This window comes from Muntiacus reevesi, chromosome 16, assembly GCF_963930625.1.
Source record: "Muntiacus reevesi chromosome 16, mMunRee1.1, whole genome shotgun sequence".
Lineage (NCBI taxonomy): Eukaryota > Metazoa > Chordata > Mammalia > Artiodactyla > Cervidae > Muntiacus > Muntiacus reevesi.
This window is the reverse complement of record NC_089264.1, coordinates 54,416,753-54,442,120: the sequence shown is the minus strand read 5'-3', so window position 1 is coordinate 54,442,120 and position 25,368 is coordinate 54,416,753. Positions and strand designations below refer to the sequence as shown.

The 25,368-nt window shown below is 41.6% G+C and overlaps 1 protein-coding gene across 4 annotated transcripts in view; it reads right to left on the bottom strand.

Moving 5' to 3' along the window:
- Positions 1–132: 132 nt before the first annotated feature.
- KLF3 (KLF transcription factor 3) overlaps positions 133–25,368 on the bottom strand; it is a 35,615-nt gene continuing 10,379 nt past the window's right edge. For 2 of the 4 annotated variants that reach the window (XM_065907061.1, XM_065907062.1), the window contains exons 2-6: positions 21,288–21,383; positions 14,030–14,516; positions 12,997–13,147; positions 6,767–6,927; positions 133–4,108 (exon numbers count right to left, since the gene is read on the bottom strand). In XM_065907061.1, coding sequence (XP_065763133.1) covers positions 3,927–4,108; positions 6,767–6,927; positions 12,997–13,147; positions 14,030–14,516; positions 21,288–21,344 — 1,038 coding nt within the window. In that variant the 5' untranslated portion in view covers positions 21,345–21,383 and the 3' untranslated portion in view covers positions 133–3,926. Of the gene's footprint in view, positions 4,109–6,765; positions 6,928–7,116; positions 7,194–12,996; positions 13,148–14,029; positions 14,517–21,287; positions 21,384–25,368 lie in introns of those variants that run through there. The other 2 variants (XM_065907063.1, XM_065907064.1) reach the window with 2 other exon arrangements.

Below are 25,368 nucleotides of genomic sequence, written 5' to 3'. Positions count from 1 at the left end.
TCCCTCCATTAATGATTGCCTATTAAAAGATGATTTACTTTGAAATTTGTAAGTAAGAGTCTCTTTCATGTGACTTTGCTAGTAAGTTTTGTTCCTAGTGATCACTGTATATATAGTAATCACATTATCACATTTAATATTCTGATGGTTTTATTAACAAGTATATAATACATATATTGCATACTGTATATAGTATATGAGGACTGTACAGTACAAATTTATGTTCACAGTTTGACATGACAAAATGTCATTACTGAATTCCCATTGGACTACAGAGTAGAAACAGAGAAGGAACATTAAACATTCACATCTTTAGTAAGAAAGATTACCAAAATGTTTCAGTATTTGCAAGTATACTAATGCATGCTAAAAACCTTTACCCATTCAGTCTTATTAGCTTATAAAATATATTACACTTTATTAAAAATTTCTGCATAGTTTATACAAGTATTAAAGTACTGTAAATGTAATAATCCTGCTATATTTGCAGGTATGGTTTAAGAGATGCTAAGCAGAAAGATTATTTTGACCCTCTAACACTAAGTACATAACAGCAAAAAAAAAAGTGCTAGTATTTGTAAAACATAATATTGTTGTAGCCCTCGTTTAATGCATGTAAAATGGCTTTGTAAATGTATTATTTAAGTGAATTTGCAATCATTTAGAAATTGTTAACCTTGACCAAGAAGAGAATAAAGACCACTCTGAGCAACTTCATGCATGACAGTGACTCCTTCAAGATGACTGTATATTTTCAAACCAACCAAATTATTTTAAAACCTCAGACCTTTGAGATTGTCTTTTAAACAATCTAATCAGGAATGATGTGCAGATATACAGTATCAGCAATATAGTTTTTCAAATTCCACATTAGTGCAACACTGATAGTGCAGATGGGTGTTTAATAAAATATACACATACATATAGAGTTCCCCTGTAAATCTGTTCCAAGGCTCTTGAAACTTCTGGTATTTAGCCATTTCCTTAGTTGAACATAGCTATGCTGCTAACACATTCTCCAAACCAGGTGATTTAGAATGTTAATGCCCATTTATGATGTAGGTTCACATTTTAGAACTCTAAAATAATGATGGTTGCAGATTTAATTTTTCTGACTTCTGCCCCAGGATGACACTTGGATAATCATCAAAGAAATTCTATAACCAACAGAATTTATACAACACCAACTTCATGTTTACAAATCATTCTCATCAATTTAAAATATTCAAAATTAAAATCACCATTGATAGCAACATGGCATATCATTAAAACCACACGTTCAAGGGTACCTTATCTTGTATTGGAGGTCTTCCACAATAACAGCTAAAAATTACTAAGATACTAAATTTCTCAGCTATCATATTAAAATACAAATATATATAAAGAAGGAAAATTTGGTTAACAGCCAATTGGTAACTGAAGTATACAGGCCAGCATGGGAACAGAAAAAAGCTTCCTGGGTTGCTTTATTTTCAGAGTTGAATTGTATTCTTGTTAATGTTACCATATTTAAGCAGGCTGAATAGTAATGTTGTAAGTCTTTGCAGGGTTCTGCTTGCTTTTTTGAAAAAAATTTGAATATGTTACAGCAAACACACATTAAATTTCATGAGAACCCATGAAGCTTTCTATCAGCTGGACTTCGACTCAAAGCTAATTATCCAAAGATCAGTTTTCTACCCTTTCTTGCCTCTTTTCCCACCTTCAAGATGGGTTAGAACATGCACAAATTGGTTAGCTCATAAAAAAAAAAAAATAGTTATTTGCACTCCATTCTTCGGTGTGTTGTGGAAGAACCATTTCAAGCTATAAACACTTTGGCATGAATGTGACTAAGCATCTACAATATAGACAATACCTACTTTTCCAAGAGCCATTTTTTTTTTTAAAATCCCTCAATTCATGTCATAGTTGCAAAAAAAGAGCCTCATAAGGATGGTTTAATATTCTAAACAAATTTTGCAGTGCTTAAGAAAAAAATAGAGAAAATAAAAACCAAGTGCCACATACAAATTACTCTGCATTTCTCAACTACATCGCCTTTCAGTTGGATCCAAGGGCTGATAAGCGGGATCTCTTAGGTGCGCAGTCCCTACCACTCACGTTTATTAACATGGCGCCAATCAAGGTAAGCTCCCCACACGATCGCAGGCCTCCAGAATCACTCATGCACTGATGTTTTAAAAACAGCTGAACAGTGTATTCCTCCCAGTTACGGTTGTGGTGGATCCTGAGTTGTGGCTGGGATGAATCTTCAGGATTCCGTCCTTCTCTCTGCTCCTCCTTCCTTTATCGAGGGATGAACGCGCATGTACTAACTTGCACCCACACTAGACCACCATCGCCCACTTTCTTCAAATTTAGGACCAATGGCATTTCTATGCGTAGATTATTTTTATTGGCATTTACACTATGGTGCTCAAAAGCCTGCTTTTGAAAAACTTCCCCTAAAATAATGGTGCTATTAATCGTCAACATAAACACGAGTCATTTTCAGTTTGTTCTTTTCTGATAGGATATGTGATAATGATAGGAGATTTCCAGCTCCCACAGTAAACATTTGGGAATCTGAGCTACATTTATGAATCCCTGAACTGTGGTTTTCCAGATTTTTCAGAAATCTGTCCCCCAAAGAAAAGTATGTGTGCTTCACAACTATTTATATTTACAAATAGTGTCACTCAGGTCTTAGACTGAAGGGATCTACTAAAGCATTCGCAGATGCTTGTTTATGATATGTGTTTTGAACACAGATGACAGCCAATTAGGCAGTCTGCAGCTCAAACAGAAAAGTTTCTGTATGAAGTTTCCATGATTAATTGGATAGGGGAATACAATTACCACTCAAAGTTTTCCTGTTTGCAAAAAAGCTATTAAATAAGTGGGGTAAAAGAAGGCCATTCATACCCTTACCCAAAAGATTTTTTTTTTTTTTAGCATGTCTGGGCAGATATTTTTGTGGCATTCCTATGATCAATGCTTGGTGATGCACATGAAGGACACTGCAGAAATGGAGACAGGTGTATGGAGAAGCCCACTCTATCTGGCTTTGCAATAGGATTCTGCATAGCTGAACAGGCATAGAGGCTGAAACTCTGGGAAGGCTCTGCCCAGCTACAAAGCGATGACGTCTCACCAGAAAGCCCCTGCCCAGCAGCATGGCTGGCTTCCCCCTCTGCCCACCCCGCTCTGCTTCTGTTCCATGCCCATTTGCTCCAACTCCATGCTAGGCAAATAGAGCATCCATCCCCTCACCTGACAGGCATCACCCGCCTAAATCAGCAGCTCTGGCTCCCCTCCCAGTGGTGGCAAAGCCCTCCCAAGGAGCTGCAGGCACAAAGGAGGTTAAAGGATGTACATTTAGATGAAGTGACAAATCCAAGTTGACAAGCCAGATATGTGAAGGACAGAGGAAGAGCTGACTGTACCAGCCCGACAGCCGGCTGCAAGTCTAGCTAATCTGTGAAAGCTTACGCCCTTCTTTTCGCTGTGAAGCACCAAACACGATCACAGGGCACATAGGTCTGGGTGTCTCTGGCAAGGACTAGCAGGCTGGATACTGTACTTGTAATACATTTACTTGGATGTTCTCTTGAGGAATACATGGAGAAACCGACAATTGGTTATGTTAGTTTACATGTTCCCTTGTTTTCATTACATTAAACGTATCTCTAAGAAGGGTTTGCTTAGCATCCCCGGAAAAAAAAAAGTGTTCACATTCTTTAGGTCTGACCCGTGGTAAGGAGAGGGAGGATTAGAGGATATTTACTACTGACCATATGGAAGTTTGAATGATATAAATTCAGATTCAGACCAGCTGAATCGAAATTAAAATGTACATGTAAAAAATGAGTTAGCTGATGGGAAGGAGGATAGAGAGCGAGCTGGAGGGTGGGGGGCCACGCTGAGGCGGGCGGTGGAGGTGTTCACACGAGCATGTGGCGTTTCCTGTGAAGAGCAAGGTGGTCGGAGCGGGAGAAGCTGCGGTCACAGTCTGGACACTGGAAAGGTTTGATTCCAGTGTGTTTTCGGAAATGTCTTGTGAGTTCATCAGACCGAGCAAATTTCCATGTGCATCCTTCCCACGTACATTTGTAGGGTTTTTCTCCTGCAGAGAGGTGGGGGAAAGGAGCTTATTGTTTTTTCCTAATAGCAAAACGCTATTAACAACTAAAGACAGCAAATATTTTTGAGCCAAAGCTCTTGACAACGGGAAGGGAGTTTGGGGGAGAATGCATATGTGTATATGTAAGGTTCAGTCCCTTTGCTGTCTATCTGAAACTATTACAACACTGTTAATAGGCTATGAGCTTAGTCATTCAGTTGTGTCTGACTCTTCCTGACCCCATGGACCACAGCCCACTAAGCTCCTCTGTTCTTGGGATTCTCCAGGTAAAAATACTGGACTGGGTAATCATTCCCTTCTCCTGGGGATCTTCTCAACCCAGGGATTGAACTCAGATCTCCTGCATTGCAGACAGATTCTTTACCATCTGAGCCACCAGGAAGCCCATTTTAACAGGCTCTACTCCAATATAAAATAAAAAGTTAAGAAAAACAGCTCTTGACAAACATTATTTCCAATATATGATCATACATTTGTTTCTCAATAATACTGCCCTATGAACCACTAGGGGATAGACAAGAAAAAGAAACTGTGTTAATGTGTAATTGGCTTTCTGCTCCCCAAAAGGGGGAAGGGTGGGTCTTAAGAGTTCTTAAAGCATATTTATGGCACTGAAATCCACTCTAAGGGGCTACCAAATAATTTTGGGTTTGCCCTCAATAGTAGTGACGAACCTGTTCTTAACACACAGTGATCTGTATTTGCTAACCTTCAAGTTGTAAACCTACTTAGGAACTTAGCTACCTGAGGCATTATCCAATGAGAAGCCCAAATTAAAAGTCTTGTGGGGATTTTCTTATTCAGTAGTTTTCTAAAAATGTAAAGTCCCTTAGTCCCTATGAACTGAAATATTTATCAGGGATTTTGCATTTTGCTTTTTGGTTAGTCAACACCATCAATGCCTAAGTATAACGCTTTAATGAAAACAGAGTAATTTCTCCCCACCCTGTCAGGGGACGTCAGGTTTCTGCAACTCTCTCCTGGGCAAGGATAATCCACAGGTGAGAAAAAGAGACCGCTGCTGGGGAGTCACAGGCTCAGCTGGTAAGAATCCGCCTGCAATGTGGGAGACCTGGGTTTGATCCCTGGGTCGAGACGATCCCCTGGAGAAGGGATCGGCTACCCACTCCAGTATTCTGGCCTGGAGAATTCCATGGACTGTTTAGTTCATGGGGTCGCAAAGATTTGGACGACTCAGCGCCTTTCACTTACTGACTTGTGGGGAAGTCACAAGGACAGTCAGTATGAAGGTTTTTACTAATAAACAGGCAGCTAATGGCCCTTTTACCTGTTTAAACTAGTAATAATGGGTAATGAGCATCACAGATTCATTTCCATTTACTATCTCCTCAGTTTTCCAGAAACCTTAAAGGACTGCCATTCCTTGGCATTTCAATGACATACTCAGAATTTATACTACCTACTTTATTACACAGAATATACATGTAAGAGGTAATTTTTCCTACATCTAAATTGTTATCCAAATACCCAATGTCTTTTTAATCTTATGCTGGCATGTGATAACACCCACCTCTCAGGTCCCATTCATGCCCCTGGGGAGGCATTCCTGAATCTGCCTGGCACTGCCCATTGGGGGACCCCTAACCGCAAGGCTGTGGCCTCAGCTCTCTCCACAGTAAGGCTGCGAGGAAGCCGAAGGACAGCTGTGTGCGGGATGGGTTCCTCTGCCTCCTCTGCAGGATGTGCTAAAAAACTTCACTTCCACTCGGCCAGACACTTTAGTTCCTTTCCTCTTCCGAATCCCAGATTGTTCTCTTTGTAAACATTCCTAACACGAATGACTCACAAGGTCCCCAAACCCCTACATTCTGAGTTAAGGAAATGTACAGAGAGGCAAATGACTATTATGCTAGAATTTCACATCGAAGACTTCAGGCCACGCCAGATGAGGCCTCCCATAAACATTAGTCACCACTACCAACTGCAATTACTCAGGTTTGTTTAAAATACTTTTGTACGAATTCCTTAAGATGTTTGTTCACGAGCCCAGGGGACAACTTTATGTTTTCTTCACCTATTTAACAGTTTTTATAAGATCTGCCTGCCTGCTCTATATTCAACACCTGGCAAGCTGGAAAATACCCTAGAACAAATATGGCAGGCAATGGCATACAAGCGCCCTCACTTTTAGAAGATTATAATTACCAATATCTCTTTACTTTTCTTCCCTTCAATGACTTCCATTTCCATCTGAATTCCATTTCTATACACTGCTGCATTTACTTGTTCTGCATGAAGCACTGCTTTTTAATGTACAACATTCATTAAATGACAGTCTACACGAAGGCCACATCTTTGATGACGCAGGCCTGTGGTTAAGGGCACTTTCCCCTCTGCTCGTAGTGGAGGTGTCCTGCCCTTCTCTGCCTCTTACGACAGAGACTGCAAGTGGTTGTGAGGGACCTTGTTACGCAGAGAACCCTGACTATGTCCTATTAGAAAAACAGATCAGCAGCAGCAACTTCGTTCTTCACAGCTGCAGAGAGACAGCTGTAGCTGACTAGGGCAACTTTCAAGATGCCTGAAAAAATTTCACTGTGGTAATCTCTCCAGGACAGAACGTTTAACACTCCCTTCTAGTACTTCTTAAGGAGGTAAATGAAGCGGGTCTCTTAATACCTGTGTGTGTTCTTCTGTGTGCTTTCAAGTGAGAGCTCTTAGTGTACACTTTGTTGCATCCGTCATAATCACATCTGTGTATCCTCCGCTTCCTTTGTGTGTCTGGAGATTCCACAGGTAACGGTCTCTTCCCGGGCTGCACGATGACTGATGGGTGATTCCTAGGAAAGGCAATGCCAAACGCAAGACGGTGAGGTGCAAGATCCTTGCCTTCAGCCTACCAAAAGCATTAACAACACTGGGCGGAAACAAACGAACAGAAAACCCAACAAAATAAACAGAAAGAAATTAGCTGATCAACCCAAGAAGCACTGCTATATTCATTCAACAAACATGGACTGAGCACCTACCATGAGCCAGGCACTGTGCTTGGCACCGGGGCACAAAGATGAATAAAAACAGGGTTCCTGCCCTGGAGGAGCTCACTCTAGGGGGAGACAGACATGTAGATAAGTAACGACAGTAAGAAGGGTTCGGTGCTGTGCTAGAGGGAGGTGTGGAGTGCTGGGAGAGTCTTCCCTCAACAGAAATTTGCTTTGCAGAATTTTGTGGTTGGAGGCTAAACACTGTACTGTTTTCTCACGGGCCGCTCTGGTTTCCATTTACTGTTCTTTCGGGGAAAACCTAAGAGGTCGAACTCCAAAGTCTCAGGCAACCACACTGTAGGTTGAATCTGTATTTTATCCTCTATGTAACTGGCGTTTAGTTTGAGTCTCTTAAAGAGGCTTACATTTGATTTTGATCTTCAAAAAAAAACAAAAGCAGTTGGCATGCTGCCTTAACAAACTCAGACCTCTGCTGTCACTATTATTCCTCCATGGGAGAGAACCTGGAGCAGGGCTAGTGGTCAGGCGAGGGAGCGCCTCACCCAGGACCCAGGTGCCGTTCCGGGGCTCTGAGCAGCTGCCTGCCATCCTCCCTACCTTCCTGGCTCCTCTCCCACACCCGCCTTTTCCTGGGCCTTCATACCTTTCAGGGGTGCGGGAGGGGTTGAAATCAAATCCTGTTGAACGTCATTACTATGAACTTCCTCTTTTTCAGAGAGGAAGTTGGTGGAAATGGCAGATGAGGAAGAGCCAGGAAAAATCTGTAGTTTTTCTCAGGCTTCTGCTGATTGATGTAAGTAATTAACAAGCTCTAATCCGTCCATTTGCTTCCCTAATGACTAATTACTTGATACATTACAAGCTTATGTAGTTGGTCTCTGTGACAAAAGACTCCTGCTTCTTTTCAATCTGAATCTAAATTTCTTAAAATGTTATGCAAGAACATATGCAGGGTGGGGGGGGGATGGGGGAAAGACTGGTGGAAAGGAAAATAATACTTAGTTCCTGAAATAAAACTTATTTATCTTGGTAAAAATATATTAATAAATACATCTCTTATCAACAACTTTCCCAGGCACCTGAAGAAGTGACTAGGAAGAGAATAAAAAGGTACATTTTACCTTGAGTGACCTTACTTATTTCTCAATTATGAGCAAAGAAAACTGTGATTATTTCCCTTTTTTTAAAAACTGTCAGTTTTGAGTATCACGTTACCTTCCTACCCTGATACTTAGAGGGACTATACGGAAGAATGAAGTTTAGCCAGTTTAGATACATGGAAAAAGGAACGCGAACTAGTCGGGAGTGGGGATGGGGCAGGGAACAAGGACTTCAGTTATATAAACGTAAAAGTAACAGGGAAAGTAGGTAAGCGAAGAGAATTATGGACAGAGTGTTTTTTTTTTTTTTTTTTTAATAAAAGCCCATTATGAAGATCCTTCAATAAAAAGAAAAGCTTATCCGTTTACTTTAAAATTTCAACTTTAATGTCACTGACTGAAAATTTTCATCTTAAAAGAACTTCAGGAAACAGTGCTGAAGGAAAAAAAATGAACAGTTAAATGTATCTTATGTGCTTCTGGGACACTGGGAGAGAATCCCAGATGAGTTCAGAAGTCTCTCCCAGTTATTAAGATTTTACAGGTAGGGCATCTAATAGTTTCTGGGTAGTAATGATGATCATTGCTTCAGTTACTCACTTTGTGAAAATGTCAGCCTCAAAAAAGGGACCCTAAAAGGCTGTGAGCTTCAGCTCTAAATCCCAGCTCTACCACTGATGGTCCTCGTGACCCCTGGCAAGGCAGTTACACTCTCCATGCCTCAGTTTCCTCTCTGTAAAATGGGTATATTAATAGTATCTCATTCAGAAAACTAAGATCATGGCATCCGGTCCCATCACTTCATGGGAAATAGATGGGGAAATAGTGGCAACAGTGGCTGACTTTATTTTTCTGGGCTCTAAAATCACTGCAGATGGTGACTGTAGCCATGAAATTAAAAGACACTTACTCCTTGGAAGGAAAGTTATGACCAACCTAGACAGCATATTAAAAAGCAGAGACATTACTTTGCAACAAAGGTCCTTCTAGTCAAGGTTATGGTTTTTCCAGTGGTCATGTATGGATGTGAGAGCTGAACTATAAAGAAAGCTGAGAGCGGAAGAATTGATGCTTTTGAACTGTGGTGTTGGAGAAGACTCTTGAGAGTCCCTTGGACTGCAAGGAGATCCAACCAGTCCATCCTAAAGGAGATCAGTCCTGGGTGTTCATTGGAAGGACTGATGCTGAAGCTGAAACTCCAATACTGTGGCCACCTCATGTAAAGAGCTGACTCATTGGAAAAGACCCTGATGCTGGGAAAGATTGAGGGCAGGAGGAGAAGGGGACGACAGAGGATGAGATGGTTGGATGGCATCACCGACTCGATGGACTTGGGTTTGGGTGGACTCCGGGAGTTGGTGATGGACAGGGGGGCCTGGCATGCTGTGGTTCATGGGGTCGCAAAGAGTCGGACACGACTGAGCGACTGAACTGAACTGAATAGGATCTCAGAAGGTCGCTGTGAGTGATGCACACGAAGCCCTTAACGTTTGGTCCAGATGAAAAATCTGCTCAGCAGCAGCTGTTGATATTTCAAGGTTCAGAAATCCACTTGCAAACTTCGTCCTTACAGTTGTCTAGTCTTGAGGAATTTTGGGGGGCATGTCCTAACACCAGATCATGAATCTACTCCAGGATAAAGAGATGCTGGCAGCATCGGAAGGCAGTAATACTCTGAGAGGGGTCAGCAGTCCATCTTGAAAGGGGCCAGACATTGGTATAGGTTGAGGTTCAGGATCTTGGGATTTCATTCACCCTTCTTGCTCTCTTCACGGCTTATTTTTAAGGAGGTTGTTTTGAGATCTTTCTAAGCAAGAAGTTAGAATACCTAGTAAATACCAGAGACCTGGTCATTGTTTTGAATTAAGCTGATCCCTCTTTTTTATTTTTCAACTGTTTATTTATGGCTGCACTGGGTCTTCACTCTGCTCACAAGCTTTCTCTACTCACAGAAGAATGGGGGCTGCTCTCTCGTTGTGGTGCAAGAGCTTCTCATTGAGGTGGTTTTTCTTATTGTGGAGCACGGGCTCTAGGGTTCATGGGCTCAGTACTTATGGCCCACAGGCTCAGTTGCCATGAAGCATGTGGAATCTTCCTGGACCAGGGATTGAACCTGTGTCCCCTGCATTGGCAGGCAGATTCTTAACCACTGGACCATCAGGGAAGTCCAAGCTGATCCCTGTTAGGTTTGCTACAGTTTCATGTACACAACTCAGTGGGGAAATCTGATCTACAAGATTTTGTTCTAAATACACTTTCATACATATAGATAAATAACAAAAGGAATCTGAGTGACTTTATAAATAATTCTAAAGCTACAACTTTATGATCAAGCAAAATGGATTTCAAACTGTAGTCCTCCCCTGAAAAGGAATGGCTTCCTAAGACACATATCATTGGGGCTGCCTCATTGAAATGGTACCAGGCATTTGGTTTCCAGTGATTCTTTCCTGGCTAGCTGGTTTCCTATGTGGGCTGCTACTGGGCATACTCCAAGACATTACTTAATCACATCTGTGAGAGAATTACTTAAAAAGTACATGTTCCAGTTGTGGCTACTCTGTTCAATTTTCTGAGAGGCAAAATGCATTCTTAGATCAGCATTAGAAGCAGCACATTACTCATTAATCATTAAAAGCCATTGAATGCAAGATCATCAAAAGAACATTACTTAAAATAATAGACGTTTTCTTTTCAGCAGCATTCGGAGAACAGAATATTGCCTTCAAATATTCTTCTTCTGAAATGTGTTAGATTGTAATTCACAATAACCTCGACTTTGGAATACCCCTTATAGTCAATGGATCCCTCTCTTGGTGAGTGGCTGGCTTTAGAGCATCTTTTTTATCATCTGTTCAGGAACAATTACAAGTGTTAAGCCAGGGTACCAGTTACTTTGTAGAGACATTTGTCATTCTAAAAAAAGAGGCAATTCAGCTGTGCCCATTTTGGTTTGTTGTTTAGTCACTAAGTTGTGTCTGACTCTTTGTAACCCCATAAATTGTAGCCCACCAGGCTCCTCTGTCCATGGGATTTTCAGGCAAGAGGAGTGGGTTGCTACTTCCTCCTCCAGGGGATCTTCCTGACTCAGGGATCCAACCTATGTCTCCTACATTGCAGGTGGATTCTTTACCACTGAGCCATCAGGGAAGCCCCCCATTTTGGCTGGCCTGTTTTTCCTTTCAGTCAAGTACAGGAGCAGATGTAATTTGCTCGACATGATCTAAAAACGGCAGGCAGAGCACACGTCTGGGAGGAGGAGATCGGCCCAGGTCCCCTCTGCTCCTGTTAACGGTGTGACTACAGCAGACTCACACATGTCTTGGCTCATCAGGTCTCTATTCGCTCTGACTCCCACATGCTTGTTTTGGGAGAATGAAATAACTCCTTTGAAAACACTTGGAAAAGTTCTTTTTTTTTTTTTTTTTTTTTAAATTTTGTGGGAAAGGAGTGCTATGCAATTGTGAAGGGTAACAATGAAAAGAGCATCAGATAGGCTCCCTACTGGTGCGGCTGGGGCAGGAGATTGATTCTCCTCTCGTGTATCAGGGAGTGGATGAACTCCCCCACCCTCTCCCCCAAAAAAACTAATTTGGTTCAAATGATAATTAACCCATGAGCTATTATGAATGTACCAACTTGGGCTGAATGTAGATACAACCAGAATTTATTTGAAGTTCCATAAAATAGCTGTTCTAAAACCAGAGAATTCATATTCTGTTACAGAATTTTTTATGTAAGGGAGAGAGGAATGCAGAAGATAAAGTAGAAAGGGGGGCAGAAAAGCTGGAGGAAAAGTGATATGGGGAGGAAAGTGATAGAAGGGAGTCTGAGGAGACAATAACTGTTAGACTTCCTCTATACTAGACAGCTGGTCCTTAAACCCAATGTCGAAAGGACCATAATATAAGAAAAATAATTAAAACCAATAATGTAAATAAAGAGAAGGCAGGGGCAAAAGAGCAAGTGGCTAGGCCAAGGTCACACATGGTGGAGAGCAGAGGGGGGATCAAAGATGTTGGGCCAGAGACGATGTCTGTACCTACTGCAAGCACAGCCCCCGGGAGAAGTCAAGGATGGTGCAAACCACAATAATGATGTTATTTAGTCTGTGTGTGACACCCTCACATGACAGCAAGTTAACCACTGTTCAGGTGCCCGGATGCTGATGGGTACAGTGTCAACGTCCTACTGAAGTTTTCTAAAGCAGACCGAACATTCTAGGGCACACAGAATGAAAAAGACTGGAGAAGAAAGAGCTCTTTCAAAGCCAAGCTTCTCTGAGCAATATGGTCAACTTTCTGTTGCCATAGGACTGGTTTTGGAGAATCTTCCCTGGGCTTTTGTGGCTGGCCTGAAAATTCTGATCAAAGCCATACCCCATCACAGAAACACTGTGCTTTATGAGCGCCGACAACAGGAAGGACGATGAGTGATCCCATAAAGAGTTTTCAGGATCCAACCTTAAGTGGGATATCTAGAACACCAAATTCAATCCACACTGGGATAAAGATGATGGGAGGACTATATACACATAGTCTGGAAGGACAGAAAAAAACAGGATAAAAATGATTTGAGGGGTAAAGTGGCAAAATGAAGGGTGACTGACTCGCTGAAAAGTGACCCAAGGAGTGTAACAGAGCACAGTGACTGTGGAGGGAGTCCATCTGGCCCAGGGGCTGCCCCGAACCGCCAGGCGGTCCTAGCAATCCACCAGACATCCCTCATCGGAAGCTCGGGCTTCCATTCCAGTTCTGAGATGCACGTTGCTATGCAACCGCCGGGCAGACCTCAGTATACTTACTCTTGCAACAAGGCTTGCGGGGGGGACACTGAGTTCATTAAAGGGGGTGACATTTCTTCGGGATAATAATCTGTCCTCTGTGGTTCGATCCCAGGTTCTATTTTAATTTTTTTCTGCAATATAGGCTTCTCATATGATTCAATTACAGGTACTAAAAAATAAAAATAGAAAAGTTACTCTATGTGCACTTTACCAATGTCCAGCCTTTAAAAGCTTATCCCACAGCTTCTAGCTACCACACTGATGTGTGAGTATCTTCCTTTGGTGAAATGACAGCAGAAATAAACCCGGGGGTGGAATCCTTACTTTGTTAGCAAACACTATGTAGGAAGTTGGACTTTTAAGACATAGCCCCCAGGGGATTTCTTCCTTATGACTTTTGGTTATCTCCTTTTACAACAACCTGCAGCCTCTGACCAATCAGTAAACAAGCTGGCTTTTCATAGCCATTCATTATCACATGGTCTAAAGCAGCCATCTCCAATCTTTGTGGCACCAGGGACTGGTTTTGTGGAAGACAGTTTTTCCACGGAATGGGGTAGGGGTGTGGGGTGGGGGTGAATCAAGCCCATTATTACATTTATCACGCACTTTATTTCTATGATTATGTCAGCTCCACCTCAGATCATCAGGCATTAGATCCTAGAGGCTGGGGAGCCCTGGTCTAAAAATAGCTCTTACCAGCCTTTTGCACCTAGAACCATGCTGGCATTCAATAAAGCAAAATGTAAAGTCAAGATTCTTGTTATCCCAAAGTTGACAAGCACATAGTGAAACTAATCGTTTCACGGCATCAAACAGACAGTCTGATTCTTGGGAGCTCTTGCAGGATCAACACTTAGAAACGAAACGCCTCAGGCAGCCTGAGTCGAGGGCTTCCTTTGCAGAGTAGAGCGGCTCTTGGCCCCTTGCTTCCTCTGCTCCCGCGATCAGACCAGACTGCCTGGCAGCGAAGCGCTGCAAGCCCGGATTAAGGCGGGCGGGCAGAGCGGGGGCGGCAGCAGTGTGGGCGAGCTGCAGAACGGGACGGTACCTTGCATGCTACTGCTGGAATTTTCCATCTCCTCCGACAGGGAGACCATGAGCGGCTGCTGCAGGTGGCTGGTGTACATGAAGGGGACGGGCTGCACCACGACGGGCTGGATGACGGGCAGGATGCCCGGGCTGCGGATGCCGTGGCGGGACAGCGCCGCGGCCATCACCGGCGGCATGGACAGCGGCACGCTGAAGGGCTGCACGCCGGGCGGCGGCGGCGAGTACTTCTTCCCGGGCGGGCTGGACGAGGGCAGGCTCAGCCCCGGCGAGGCCCGCCTGTGCGGGGGCTGGAACTTCAGGGAGGACGGCGAGCTCCCGGCGGAGGGCGGTGAGCTGCGCTTGTTGACCGTGAGGTCCACCGGCTCCATCTGCATCCCGTGGGACAGGCCGTCCGGCGTCGGGAAGAACTTGTCCGACAACGGCGTGGAGTAGATGACGCCGTACTTGTTGGGCTTCATCGACTCCATGTAGTTAGACGGGTATGACTATTAGGAGACAGAAACGTGTCAACGCACAGGTGCGTTTGCTTGGAGCAGGAAGTTAAGATGAAAATACACAGCAAGGCGCATTCAGTTACATGGACTTTCATACATGCGTTTGGGTTTAGATATATGCTTGACAGTAAAAAAAAAAAATAATACCATGAAAGAGTTGGTCTAATAAATGTAGGCACTAAAGTTAACGTGGTAACCATGTCACACACAAAACATCTCGAGTTTAACTCTACAGTGATGGCCATATCCAATGTTAAGATGGATGATGACGTCTGGAAAAATTCTAAAGCAGGTTATAAAAGGCTTATGGGCCTTTATCGTTAGGAGGTGGGGTTCACCAAGAACCAGCCAAGCCAAGGAACCTTATTGCTTTTCTGATGGGGTTTCTTAATTGGCAGGAAATACGCTCCTTGGCTTCAGTGTCCTCCGCCCGAGCATGAAGACACAGAACATTTCCCCGGCTTGTGGGTAACGTGGGCAAACCGAGCCACGAGGTATGCCTTGGCGTGCTCTCCAGCCACTGAGCAATCCATGCTAAGGTGACCACGAATCCTGGCTTTAGTGCTAAATGTCCGACATCTGAGGAGATGCCTCAGTATCATGCAACTCAGGATGGCTAGTCACCCCACACACTTATATACAGAAGGCCGCCCACACGAAGGCGATTATGTCCTTGGTCTCAACTTGTTCAACAGATTTATTCACAATTTGAGATACTGTAGAAGATGATTTAATCTCCATATCTGAGGATGACACAGAACTATAAGAAAGAGCAAATATAACAGGACTCAAATAAGGACACGTGATGTTGGAAGGGACCTACATACAAGCTGAGGCTTTGCCTTCTCTCCTTTCCACCTTGCTACCCCCTCATCAAGAGACTGGGGGACAACCTAACAAGATGCTAGAGGTGAGATAAATAGTCCCCTGCGAAATCTAAGATCTGTTCATAACTGACTTAATTTGTCTTCAAATACATTCCTTTCTTTTAATATCAAGATAACATAACTCTCATTTACCAGGTTGAAGTATAAATCAATCGTAATTGCACACTATGGGTACTGTCCTTGGCCATGGAATTCATTAAAATTACTTCTACTCCTTAAGTAAAATTTAAAGTCTGTTGTAGAATGTTTAAAAAAAAAATTAAACTCAACATAAACCCTTTACTTGCATGCATTTTAGGGGAACATATTTTCAGTGGTAACATGTCAAGTCTAACTGCAGAGGATTACTTATATTTGAATGTTTTATAGTAAGGGTGAAAATAACACACTGTGCCTCTCTTCCAGCCCTAAAATTCAATGCATCTGTGATTCTGAAGCAAGACTAGCTTACAATGCAACTGAGAAAACCCACTAGTGGGAACTTATAATTAAACAGCTTAAATGCACTATTAATTTCTGAACCTCCCTGGCCCCTTCACTGGCCACTAATATGAGTTATTAATAACTGTGGGACAGCAGTGGTTTTGACTGGGATTACTACTGAGATCACACCCTTTCCTCTCTGGGCCTCACTGGGTGAATCTCCACCTGGCTATGCACCCAGCTCAGTGCTGCTTTAAAATCCCAGTCCTGCACTTTCAAAGTAACTTTATTATGTTCAAAAGCAGTTTTATAAAAGAAGGCAAGAAAAATTACTAAATAAATATTAGACATGCAAGTGTCACGAGGATATGTCAAAACCTGTCAAGGTGGTGCGGGATACTCATCTTCTAGGAGGCTGTGACATTAAGATTAGAATTGCACCCAATGAGACGCCTGTGAGATGAACTTAACACACACTGGGGTCGAGGAGTCTTTTCCTCCTGCTGTATATCACAGGTGTTATGACTTCAGTGGGCTCTGATATTATGAGGTGTTCTTCAGACTTTACTAAGCACACAGATTCACCTGGGCATCTTGTTAAAATGCAGATTCTGAGTTACTGGGGGAATGACTCAAGGTGCCATAGATCAGCCTTGGACTAGCATGGCTCTAAATGATGAGATACAGAATAAAAATACTGATTTTTATTACTAACATTTGGTAAATTATTTAAATGCAATTTAAAGGTGGGGAGGGAGAATTTCCACTAATAATACTGCTTAAAAACAAAGACATGGGGATATAAAACCAGGAAATGCAAAACAAATTGTTTTTTAAAAACAGTTTTGAATTATGTATCAAAGATCAAATGAAGAAAAGGCTATTTCTACCTTTCTTTAGAATGAGACACACAGAGGTGCAACACAAGGTGAGAGGCTCAAAATATACAGTAATATTAATATGCAATAGATTTAAATTGAAATATTAAAATAGGCAAAAGCAAGAGGCACAAGGTTTGCGAACAGAAATTACACATTATGTACAATGAGGGCTTAAGGAAGTAATTAACTACAGGAGGAAAAAAGATTTCTCCTAGTTCTAAAGTTTAGCCAGCTTGATATAATTTTCTAAAGGGCAAAAGTTCTGGTACAAGAAACAAAAACTCCAGGAAATGGGAGGCAGTGTTCATTGTTTCTACTCACAGAAATGTAGCTTCTCCCTTATTTTCAGCCCTAGTCTTCAAAGACATCCCTATGACCTAGATTTTAATACCAAGTTATTGGCAACTACATAGGAAGCAGGATGAGGACAAACTTTTCTTGCTGTCATTGCTGGATTTTTCTATCTGTGGGGTGAGTTTAAGGAAAGCAGGAATTTAGAACCTGGGGGATGTGCAAATTTAATAACAGTCTCAGGTTTCTTGAGCCATAAAGAAACAGCCACACAGAGCTGAATTTTATAAACATTATGCACAGTTTTGCTGAGAGTCTTCCCTCCCATGAATGCCCCCTGTCCCCCACACTGGACATGTGGTCTTTGGAAGCCTCCAGGGCTAAAAAGCAGGGGGACTGTTTTCGTTGACCTGGGCATACAACTGAGTCCAGTGTTAACTATTTCTGGTCTGACTGCTTCGCCTGAGGGTGAAGAAATGTGGTTCTTCAAACTGTCTCACTAGCAAACTTCATAGCAGTGTTTACCAGAACCTTCTATGAGGCATGTTTACTTTAATCATTTGGGTGGAGCACATAAGCCACTGCAATCAGCTTGCAACAATCTGGTTCTCCACGGCATAAGGACTGACACAGGGCTTGCGTGGGGTGTGTGCCTTGGGTGGATACACACTGGTAATAGTTGCTTCCTCTCTGTTCCAGAGCATTCCTGTGTTCTAATGAAGCAATGCAAATAAGTGTGGCTGCACCAGCAAAATCCACATTAGCCCCAAAGAGTGATGAAGCAGAAAGAGGTCCTCTGGCCACTGCTGGGCATCCACGGCCCTCCTGACTCAAGCAGAGGTCTCCTCCACTCCTGACCCCCAGTAAGGGCAGCAAGGGGGTTACTTTCCCCAAAGGTCTGGTATTAAGAAGGGTTCTTTCCCTCTGTGGTAACATGCATTCAAGTGTTCACACCTCCGTGCCCTGGCTTATTTACTTGTCGGTGGCTTCTTGTCAATGGAGTGGGAGATGATGGTCCAGCCCAAGTGCTCAGAGAACACTGGATGAATGGATGACATGAATCAACATGCTCTCTGAGCAAGTTTTTACCACTGACCAGGCTCAGCATAACAATTTTTTGATTCTCAAAAAAAAAAAGAAAAGAAAAAAAAATTTTTTTTAAGTGTGATGAGGAAAAAGGCTCAGGGTTTGGATAATTTTCCAATGCTATCACTTCCTGTGAAAGTGAGAATGAATAGTTTCTCATTTTATTGGAAATAGTTTTGGTGAAGTTTTCCATTACAAGATGGTTTAAGTGGACAGACTGACTGCATGAAACGTGGGTGAGTCTGTTTCACTATTCATTAATATGAAAAAAAACTGCGACCGTCCGTGACAGGGCGATGGCAAGTCAAAGGAATCTTCATACCAAGGGTGGAGCTCCAAGTGCAGGAAGGCGCGGTGCATTTATAAACAAACTCTTTGGAAACAGCAAATGTCATGCCCTCTGTGCAAACAAAAGTAGAAAGCTCTCTTTCTACCAGGCTCGGAAAAGTCATGAGAAGTTTCTGTTAGAACACAGCGGAGGGACTACTGGTTTTAAGTACTTCTTCATCTGTAAGGAGTCTGTTAGATGATAATTTTCATTACAGAAAAAAATACACTTTCTTCAGAAGTAATCTTCCTTTAGGAACAGAAGAACATGAAGGAATACTTTTTAAAAATTTTATTTTCCCATTTCCTGAATTAAATTCTAGTTTTCAACCTTCTTTGGCAGTATTGGTAAAAACAACTCCTTTACATTTTATATACACCTGCCATTGCATGTGTTTTTTTTTTGTTTGTTTTTTTTTTCATTGCATGTTTTACATGTAAGTATCTCCAATTTTATAAATAAGAAAAAAACTGGAGACTCAGGGAGCTGCTGATGGCTTTGCCAGCAACGCATTGACAGTAAGCAGCAGAGATCTACAGCATAGGATAGGTGTACTCTGCTCCCCATTCTTGCAAATCTTAATGGGATTCAGACTAGACAATCCAAAGTCTAGTCTGCCTCAAGGCACACAGTTTAGTGAGCATTATGAAGGTTTATACTTTAGTAAGAGAAAAGTGACATTTCCTCACTTTCTCTAAATTATAGCAAAACACCAACTAGGCAGATTATTTTTACTCTTCTTAACTTTTAGGGAAAAGGGGTGAGAGAGGGGAATAACTCACAGTAAAATATTTTTATTCATATGTGGAACTGAAGCAAAAACCAATCTTACATGTTACTGCTTCATGTTTAGAACACTGACCTGAATAAACAAAGACCTCAACCTTTAGGTCAAAGGCAGAATGAAAAAGAGAAAAGGAATTAAGGAATGATAAATCAAATTTCACATGCTTCACCTATGAAGGTAGGAAAAATAAAATTTGAAGATTTAAGAGTGGAAACAAAGAAACTTCACTGTAAGAACTGGAACTCTCTTTTGGTGAAACAATATGATTAAATTCTATAAGCAGCAGCAGAACTTGAAAACTAGAGCATGAAGGAGAAAAAAACTATTAATTGCAAAAATACTTCCACATATTTTAACTCCATGCATTAATATGTTACAGCATTATAACTATTACAACAAATTCATTTTATTTCCAATTTTTTTCAGCTAAGTGCATTTCCTTGTATGGTGAAGTTCATTTTAGCTTTAAATTAGGCTCTTGTGACATTCTCATGCTTGATTAAAAGCTCTGAAAGTATACTGAATAGTAAAATGCATCACTGATGGGCCTACATCATTTACCAAATTAATCACAGTCGCTGGTATTAAAACCCTATTCATATTTCAAGGATACAATTAATGAGGACATTTTATACCTTAATATTGCTCCAGTATGATCATGCAATAGGTGGGGGAAGGGGTTGATGACAAAATGAGTAACATTAGAAGCCAATTTAGCTTTTTGATTAATAAAATTCTTACTGCTCTGTTATTATCATGTGGTTATACAGTTGTCAGGCAAGAATGTAAATGCTGTTTCCTTAAGGCCACCCTGACTTAACTTTTCAGCGTCCAGAGTGGTAAATACTGGCGCAGAAATCTCCACGGCAACTCAGTTCCAAGGGCCTTGGAGTGACCCCGTGTCTCGTATAAACAGTTTTGGCAGCAACTCCATGGCCAGCGTGTAAGGATGATCTAATTTTTGCAAGCGTGTCATTACCAACCTTCAGAGCCACAACTCAGGCCAAGTTTTCCCCCTCGTGAGTATTTTCCAAGCCCGAGGAAGAAAAGAGCTGGGAGCGTGGCCGTGTTATTTCACGTCCACTAAGCCAGAGCCCCTCTGGTCTCAGCCACTCCCGGCCCTGCGGTCGGACCCCTTTCTGCTGTCAGCCCCGTCCAGCCTCCAGAGAGCTGGTGCTGCACCTCCATAAACAACCGGACTCAGTACTCCTCCCCTGGTGGTCCACAGGCACGAAGACCGGGCCAGCTTAGCGCTGAAGTGTTGAGAGAGACGATGAGTGTAATTGCCTCCCAGCCACCCCAGACTCTGAGTGAAACAAAATTCCATCCTCGGGGTCAAGTTCTTTCCCTAGCTTCTCCCAAGTCAGCTCCACAAGGCTGCCTGCTTGGAGTTTAAGCAAATCATTTTATTCTTAATATATTTTTACATGCAAAATGATCAAGGATTTTCTTCTCCCAATTTTCATCTTTTTAATGATTTTTGTGATGGACATCCTAAGCACGACGTGAAGGAAAATGGAGTCTTTTTTTTTTTTTTGCTTCCAATCAAAAAAAAAAAAAAAGATTGACATTCACAAACATGTTTAAGAAACTCCTCTATATAGTCTGGGTGGTCATCTTGAGTGAAAAATACCTCTAAGTAAACTCACTCTTGATGAAGATTTCTTGTAGGTACATTTGGAAACTGCTTCCTACTCATGATAAACATTGTGTACAATTATTTTTTTTTTAAACATTCCACATGCACATTAATTTTTAAAAACTAGTCTGGCCATTTTTTTTCTCTTTTGGCCAAAATCAATAATCTTGAGAGCTCAGACTAAAAAACTGACAACTAAGGGGTTTCTGAAAAACTCTTTCTGCTGTGAGCAGATGTACCTGTGGCTCAAGTTCTGTGCAGATGACATCCTGGGGGTGGTGGGGGACTGGGGCATAGCGCTTAAGAAAACATGGACCCTGTTTACAAGTTTGCCTATCAAATGTCTGTCGGGTAAGGAGTACTTCTAAGGAATAACACAACACACAGTAAAGTTATTACCACTTGGAATCAACGAGAGGTGTTTAGTTTTGGAAACTCACCACCGAGACAGGGTCCATGGCCTCTTGCTTGACAGGAACTGGGTCAAACATGAGCATTCTTTTAGTTATGCTTTCTAGGGTGCTCTGGTGTTCAGCCTGGAAAACAAAACAAGGTGTCTGTCTAAATCCTGAGGTTAATTTCAATATAAACTGTTGAAAAAAAAAAAAATTTCCTCACCCTGCTTCCCTGGTCTTTCCTCTCCCCTGCCCCCAGAATGGCTGGAATTTGTTTTCCTTACCTATGAAAATGCCATTTGATATAATTAAGACCAGACTCCATGGTCATGACCAGAGGAGAGCCAACTGGCATTTCTAACTCAAAAACACAAACCCTGACGTTTCTGGAACAATAGGTACAGCCCTCCTGAGCGGCCAAGCTTGTTTAATAAGATTACTGTGCAGCTCAACAGAAGTTCACATTATATACAAATGTTAAAAAAAAAACAACTTTCCTTTCCATCTTATGTCATAAACGGAAAATAAGGGAAAAATAAGGCAGGCAAAAAGACAACCTAGAAACAGTTATCACGACTATCTTTGTTTTTATCCCTCCAAACTCTCTTTAAATGGATAGTAATATGCATGCTATCCAGTACCCATAATTTCACGTAACAATTATTGGGAAAATGTTTCCTTTCCAGTACGTGTGGTTTCACACCATCAAGTTCAGCGTGTCACCGTGTGAACCAGATTTTTTTTGTGTGTGACCGTGCTGAACAACTGGTGGGATCTGCTCCCCAACGATGATGGACAACTTGCCTCAGGCCCCTCTTATCCAAATTTAGTCTAAATGTTCAGCACTTTGGTTAAAAGCCAGGTCTTTATATATCACTTTTGTTTGGGTGGGAAGGTGAACGAGTTCCAGATTGAGCTCCATTTGAAAAAGGTGTAGAAACTCCTGTTTAGATTACTTCCTGTATTTCAGTATTTAAACTCCCCATCCCCACCTCCCTGACAGCAATCCTGTCGTTAGTGGTGTCCACGCTCTATGGGTTAAACTAAGAGATCTTCATGCACAATTATAAAAGTAATATTGTGTAGTTCTGTGCTTCACTGCTGTGTTGAAGAAAGACTGTCCAGGGTCTCATGACAACACGTGAATATCATCATTAACTCCACATAAGGCCCTGACTTCAAAATTATATTTTCCTACATCACAGGACGTATTATAATCTGCGAACACAATCTGAAACCAGGCTGCTCAAATCAATGGTGCTACCACCCTCTTCTGTGTCCCAGTAAGAACAAACCCCACAGCCAGTGAAAAATGGATGATTTCATAATGAAGGATGAAAACCCCTTTTGTGTCTTGGGATCTATTATTAACCAGTTCCCAGCCTAGCAGCTGTACGGATGGATATGGTGCTAAGAATTGCTGCCCAGGGCCCCAGAGCGGACCATACACAAAAGATGTGAGATCGCATGCTTCTATCAATGAGGTCAGATGATTCAGCAGCCTCGACCCACAGCCCGTCATCCTCCCCCAAGCTTTTTAGATTTAATTTACTCTTACAGATTCATCCACTCCACTGGAGAGTATCTTGCTGCAAATCCTTCTAAATAGAAGCACTCATATTCTCAGGAGTGTAGTGGAAGAGTTCTGATCTTGAAACTCAAGCAGGAGATCAGTACTTGACCCTCGCCGTGGGGAAGTAGATGAGGGGAGGCCAGTTTTTACATGCAAGATGCAGAGGGCACCTCTTTTGTCTACTTCCTAAAAGATTTACCTTCAAGGTTTTGGGGAAATTAAATGAGATTAAAAATAATAAAATCCAAAAAAAAGAAAAACTCTTTTTGCCCTGCAAGTTGTTTATCTGAATATAGACACAATTTTTGAATCTATAATACTATACACACAGCACTAAATATGTTGATTCTGATCTCTGGAACAATGTCAAGTACTTGCCTCTTTCCTAGAATATTTAGCCTTAGTGGTCAACACTACCCCCTCCCCAACACACACACCCTTAAAAAACTGACTAAATTCAGTTTAAAAAGTAATGGCTGCTTTCATCCTATCTGAGATCTCATACAGGACCTTGTCACTTGAAAATCGCACCATCCCAATAGTTTCCTATCATCTCTTGCCTTGCCTTACCTGGAATCCTTTACTACCAGTAGGAGCAGCACAGTGGAATTAAAGATGATGGGGTCTGGAGCTCATTTTGGTTTAAATCCTAACCCCATCATTTAGCTCATGAAGCCCTTCAATGTACAGAACATTTGACTTTTTCAAATGTCTACAGCAGTAAGTACTGAACCCATTTAGAAATGAATGACACATCAACTTGCTATAGTTTGTATCATTTTAAGACACTGGTGAAATTACTTTAATTTGTTAGTTTTTATGTTTTATCTAAATTTAAGGAAATTAGTGCTTTGAAACACTTGTAATCTTAAGAGAAAAATTCATCTATCATAAAGCATTCCTCCTAACAAAACTGGACTCATTTTTAGTAAAAAATAATTGTAAGGGTTGTTTATTCAGAGCTGTACCTCGAAGAGTAACTCAATCACTGTTGAAGGGATACTTCTCATACACAAGGATTTCAGCTAATAAACAAGTAATGATATTACAGAGTTTAGAATACCTCGTTTTAAAACTCCTAACTAAATAAAGCATCACTTGGCAATAAAAGGTCTGCGCAAAATTCAAACGTCACTGTGAACAGAACCACACTCACTGTCCACTCACACGTTTAATAGTACTTTGCTCTCAATCTTGTAGCTTCTAAAATGACTGATTATACTTTCAGTGATAGTCAAAGGCTACGAGACAAGAAGGACATGTAAAAAAAAATATAAGAAAAAGACACACCCTAACCTTTAACAAGGAATTCTTGGGAGAGGTGGGGGCAGATTTATACATACCTGTGTGCCTATTTTTAAATGTATTAATTCTATAATTGAAACTTCTAATAGAAGTAACAGGGAAGCTAAGCTAGAAGACATCAAATTTAGGAAGAGACTCAAACACACTAATGCAAATCAGACTTTTGTTATTTATTTGCACAAGTCTAGACTCTGTACCCACTGTTTCTTGAGTGGACCACTTCTGCCACTAGCACTGACCTTATCTTTGGGTTCTGATCTAGAATAAGAAAGGAGTGACTGCAGTGTCACTGAAGGGCCTTCCATGTAATTCAGCACTGGAAGAAGTGTGGTCTCTAAACTTAGTGGCTTTTGCTATGCGTGGGCAACTCTGAGCTCTGGGGCTATTCAAAGTAAACTTAAAATGCTATAGAAAATCTATTACTACATAACCCTGACAGCAGTTCCAAGTATGACCATTAGGTGGCGCGCTAAAACAAGTATTCAGTAAATCGAGTTCGCCAAAGTCAGGGTCTTTAAACCTAGGGGATTTTAACCAGGCTCAGGAGTTCTTATCACAGAGATTAGAAGGCCCCCCAAAGTGGTTCTGTTTTTCTTACAACTAGTTCCCAAACATTAACAGGTTTACATCTTAGTTGTGTTAAACTAGCTTAGGAGACATACATTCTAAACTAGTAATCCCAGGATAACACTGTATTTACAAGAGGAAAAACAGGCGAAACAGGTTTAAAAAAAAAAAAAGTCTAAGTTATCAAAGTGCCTAAAAGCAAAAATACAGAAACATCACCATCGCGAAAATAATTTTCCATCACGGGACAAACGTCTTCTTCCCCAACTGTTATTTTACTGGGAAGGGCCAATAGAGAATAATTTTCCTTCAAAAGGAAGAAACAGATTTTCCTTCACACTCTACTTATACTTCTGACTTTTCAGCTGTTGTAAGAAGGCTCAGATTTTTGTCAAGATGCACAACCGCGTGTTTATGTTTGAGGAAGCTTTGGCGGATCACTTACATGAAGTTTCACAGGCAGTCTAGTTCCCTCACATGGTTGTTTTCAGCCCTCCACGAGGCCTACTCGACAATTGCTTCATGAGGGTACAAATGAGCCCCAGAGCTTAGAAACACACACAGGCCTTAATGTAAGAGGTTATGCTGCCAGCCTCCTTTGAAAATACCTTGTCTTGAAGCTATGGCACATTTTATTACAGAAACCACCTTTTAAATAACTGCCCCTTCCTTAGAAGAATG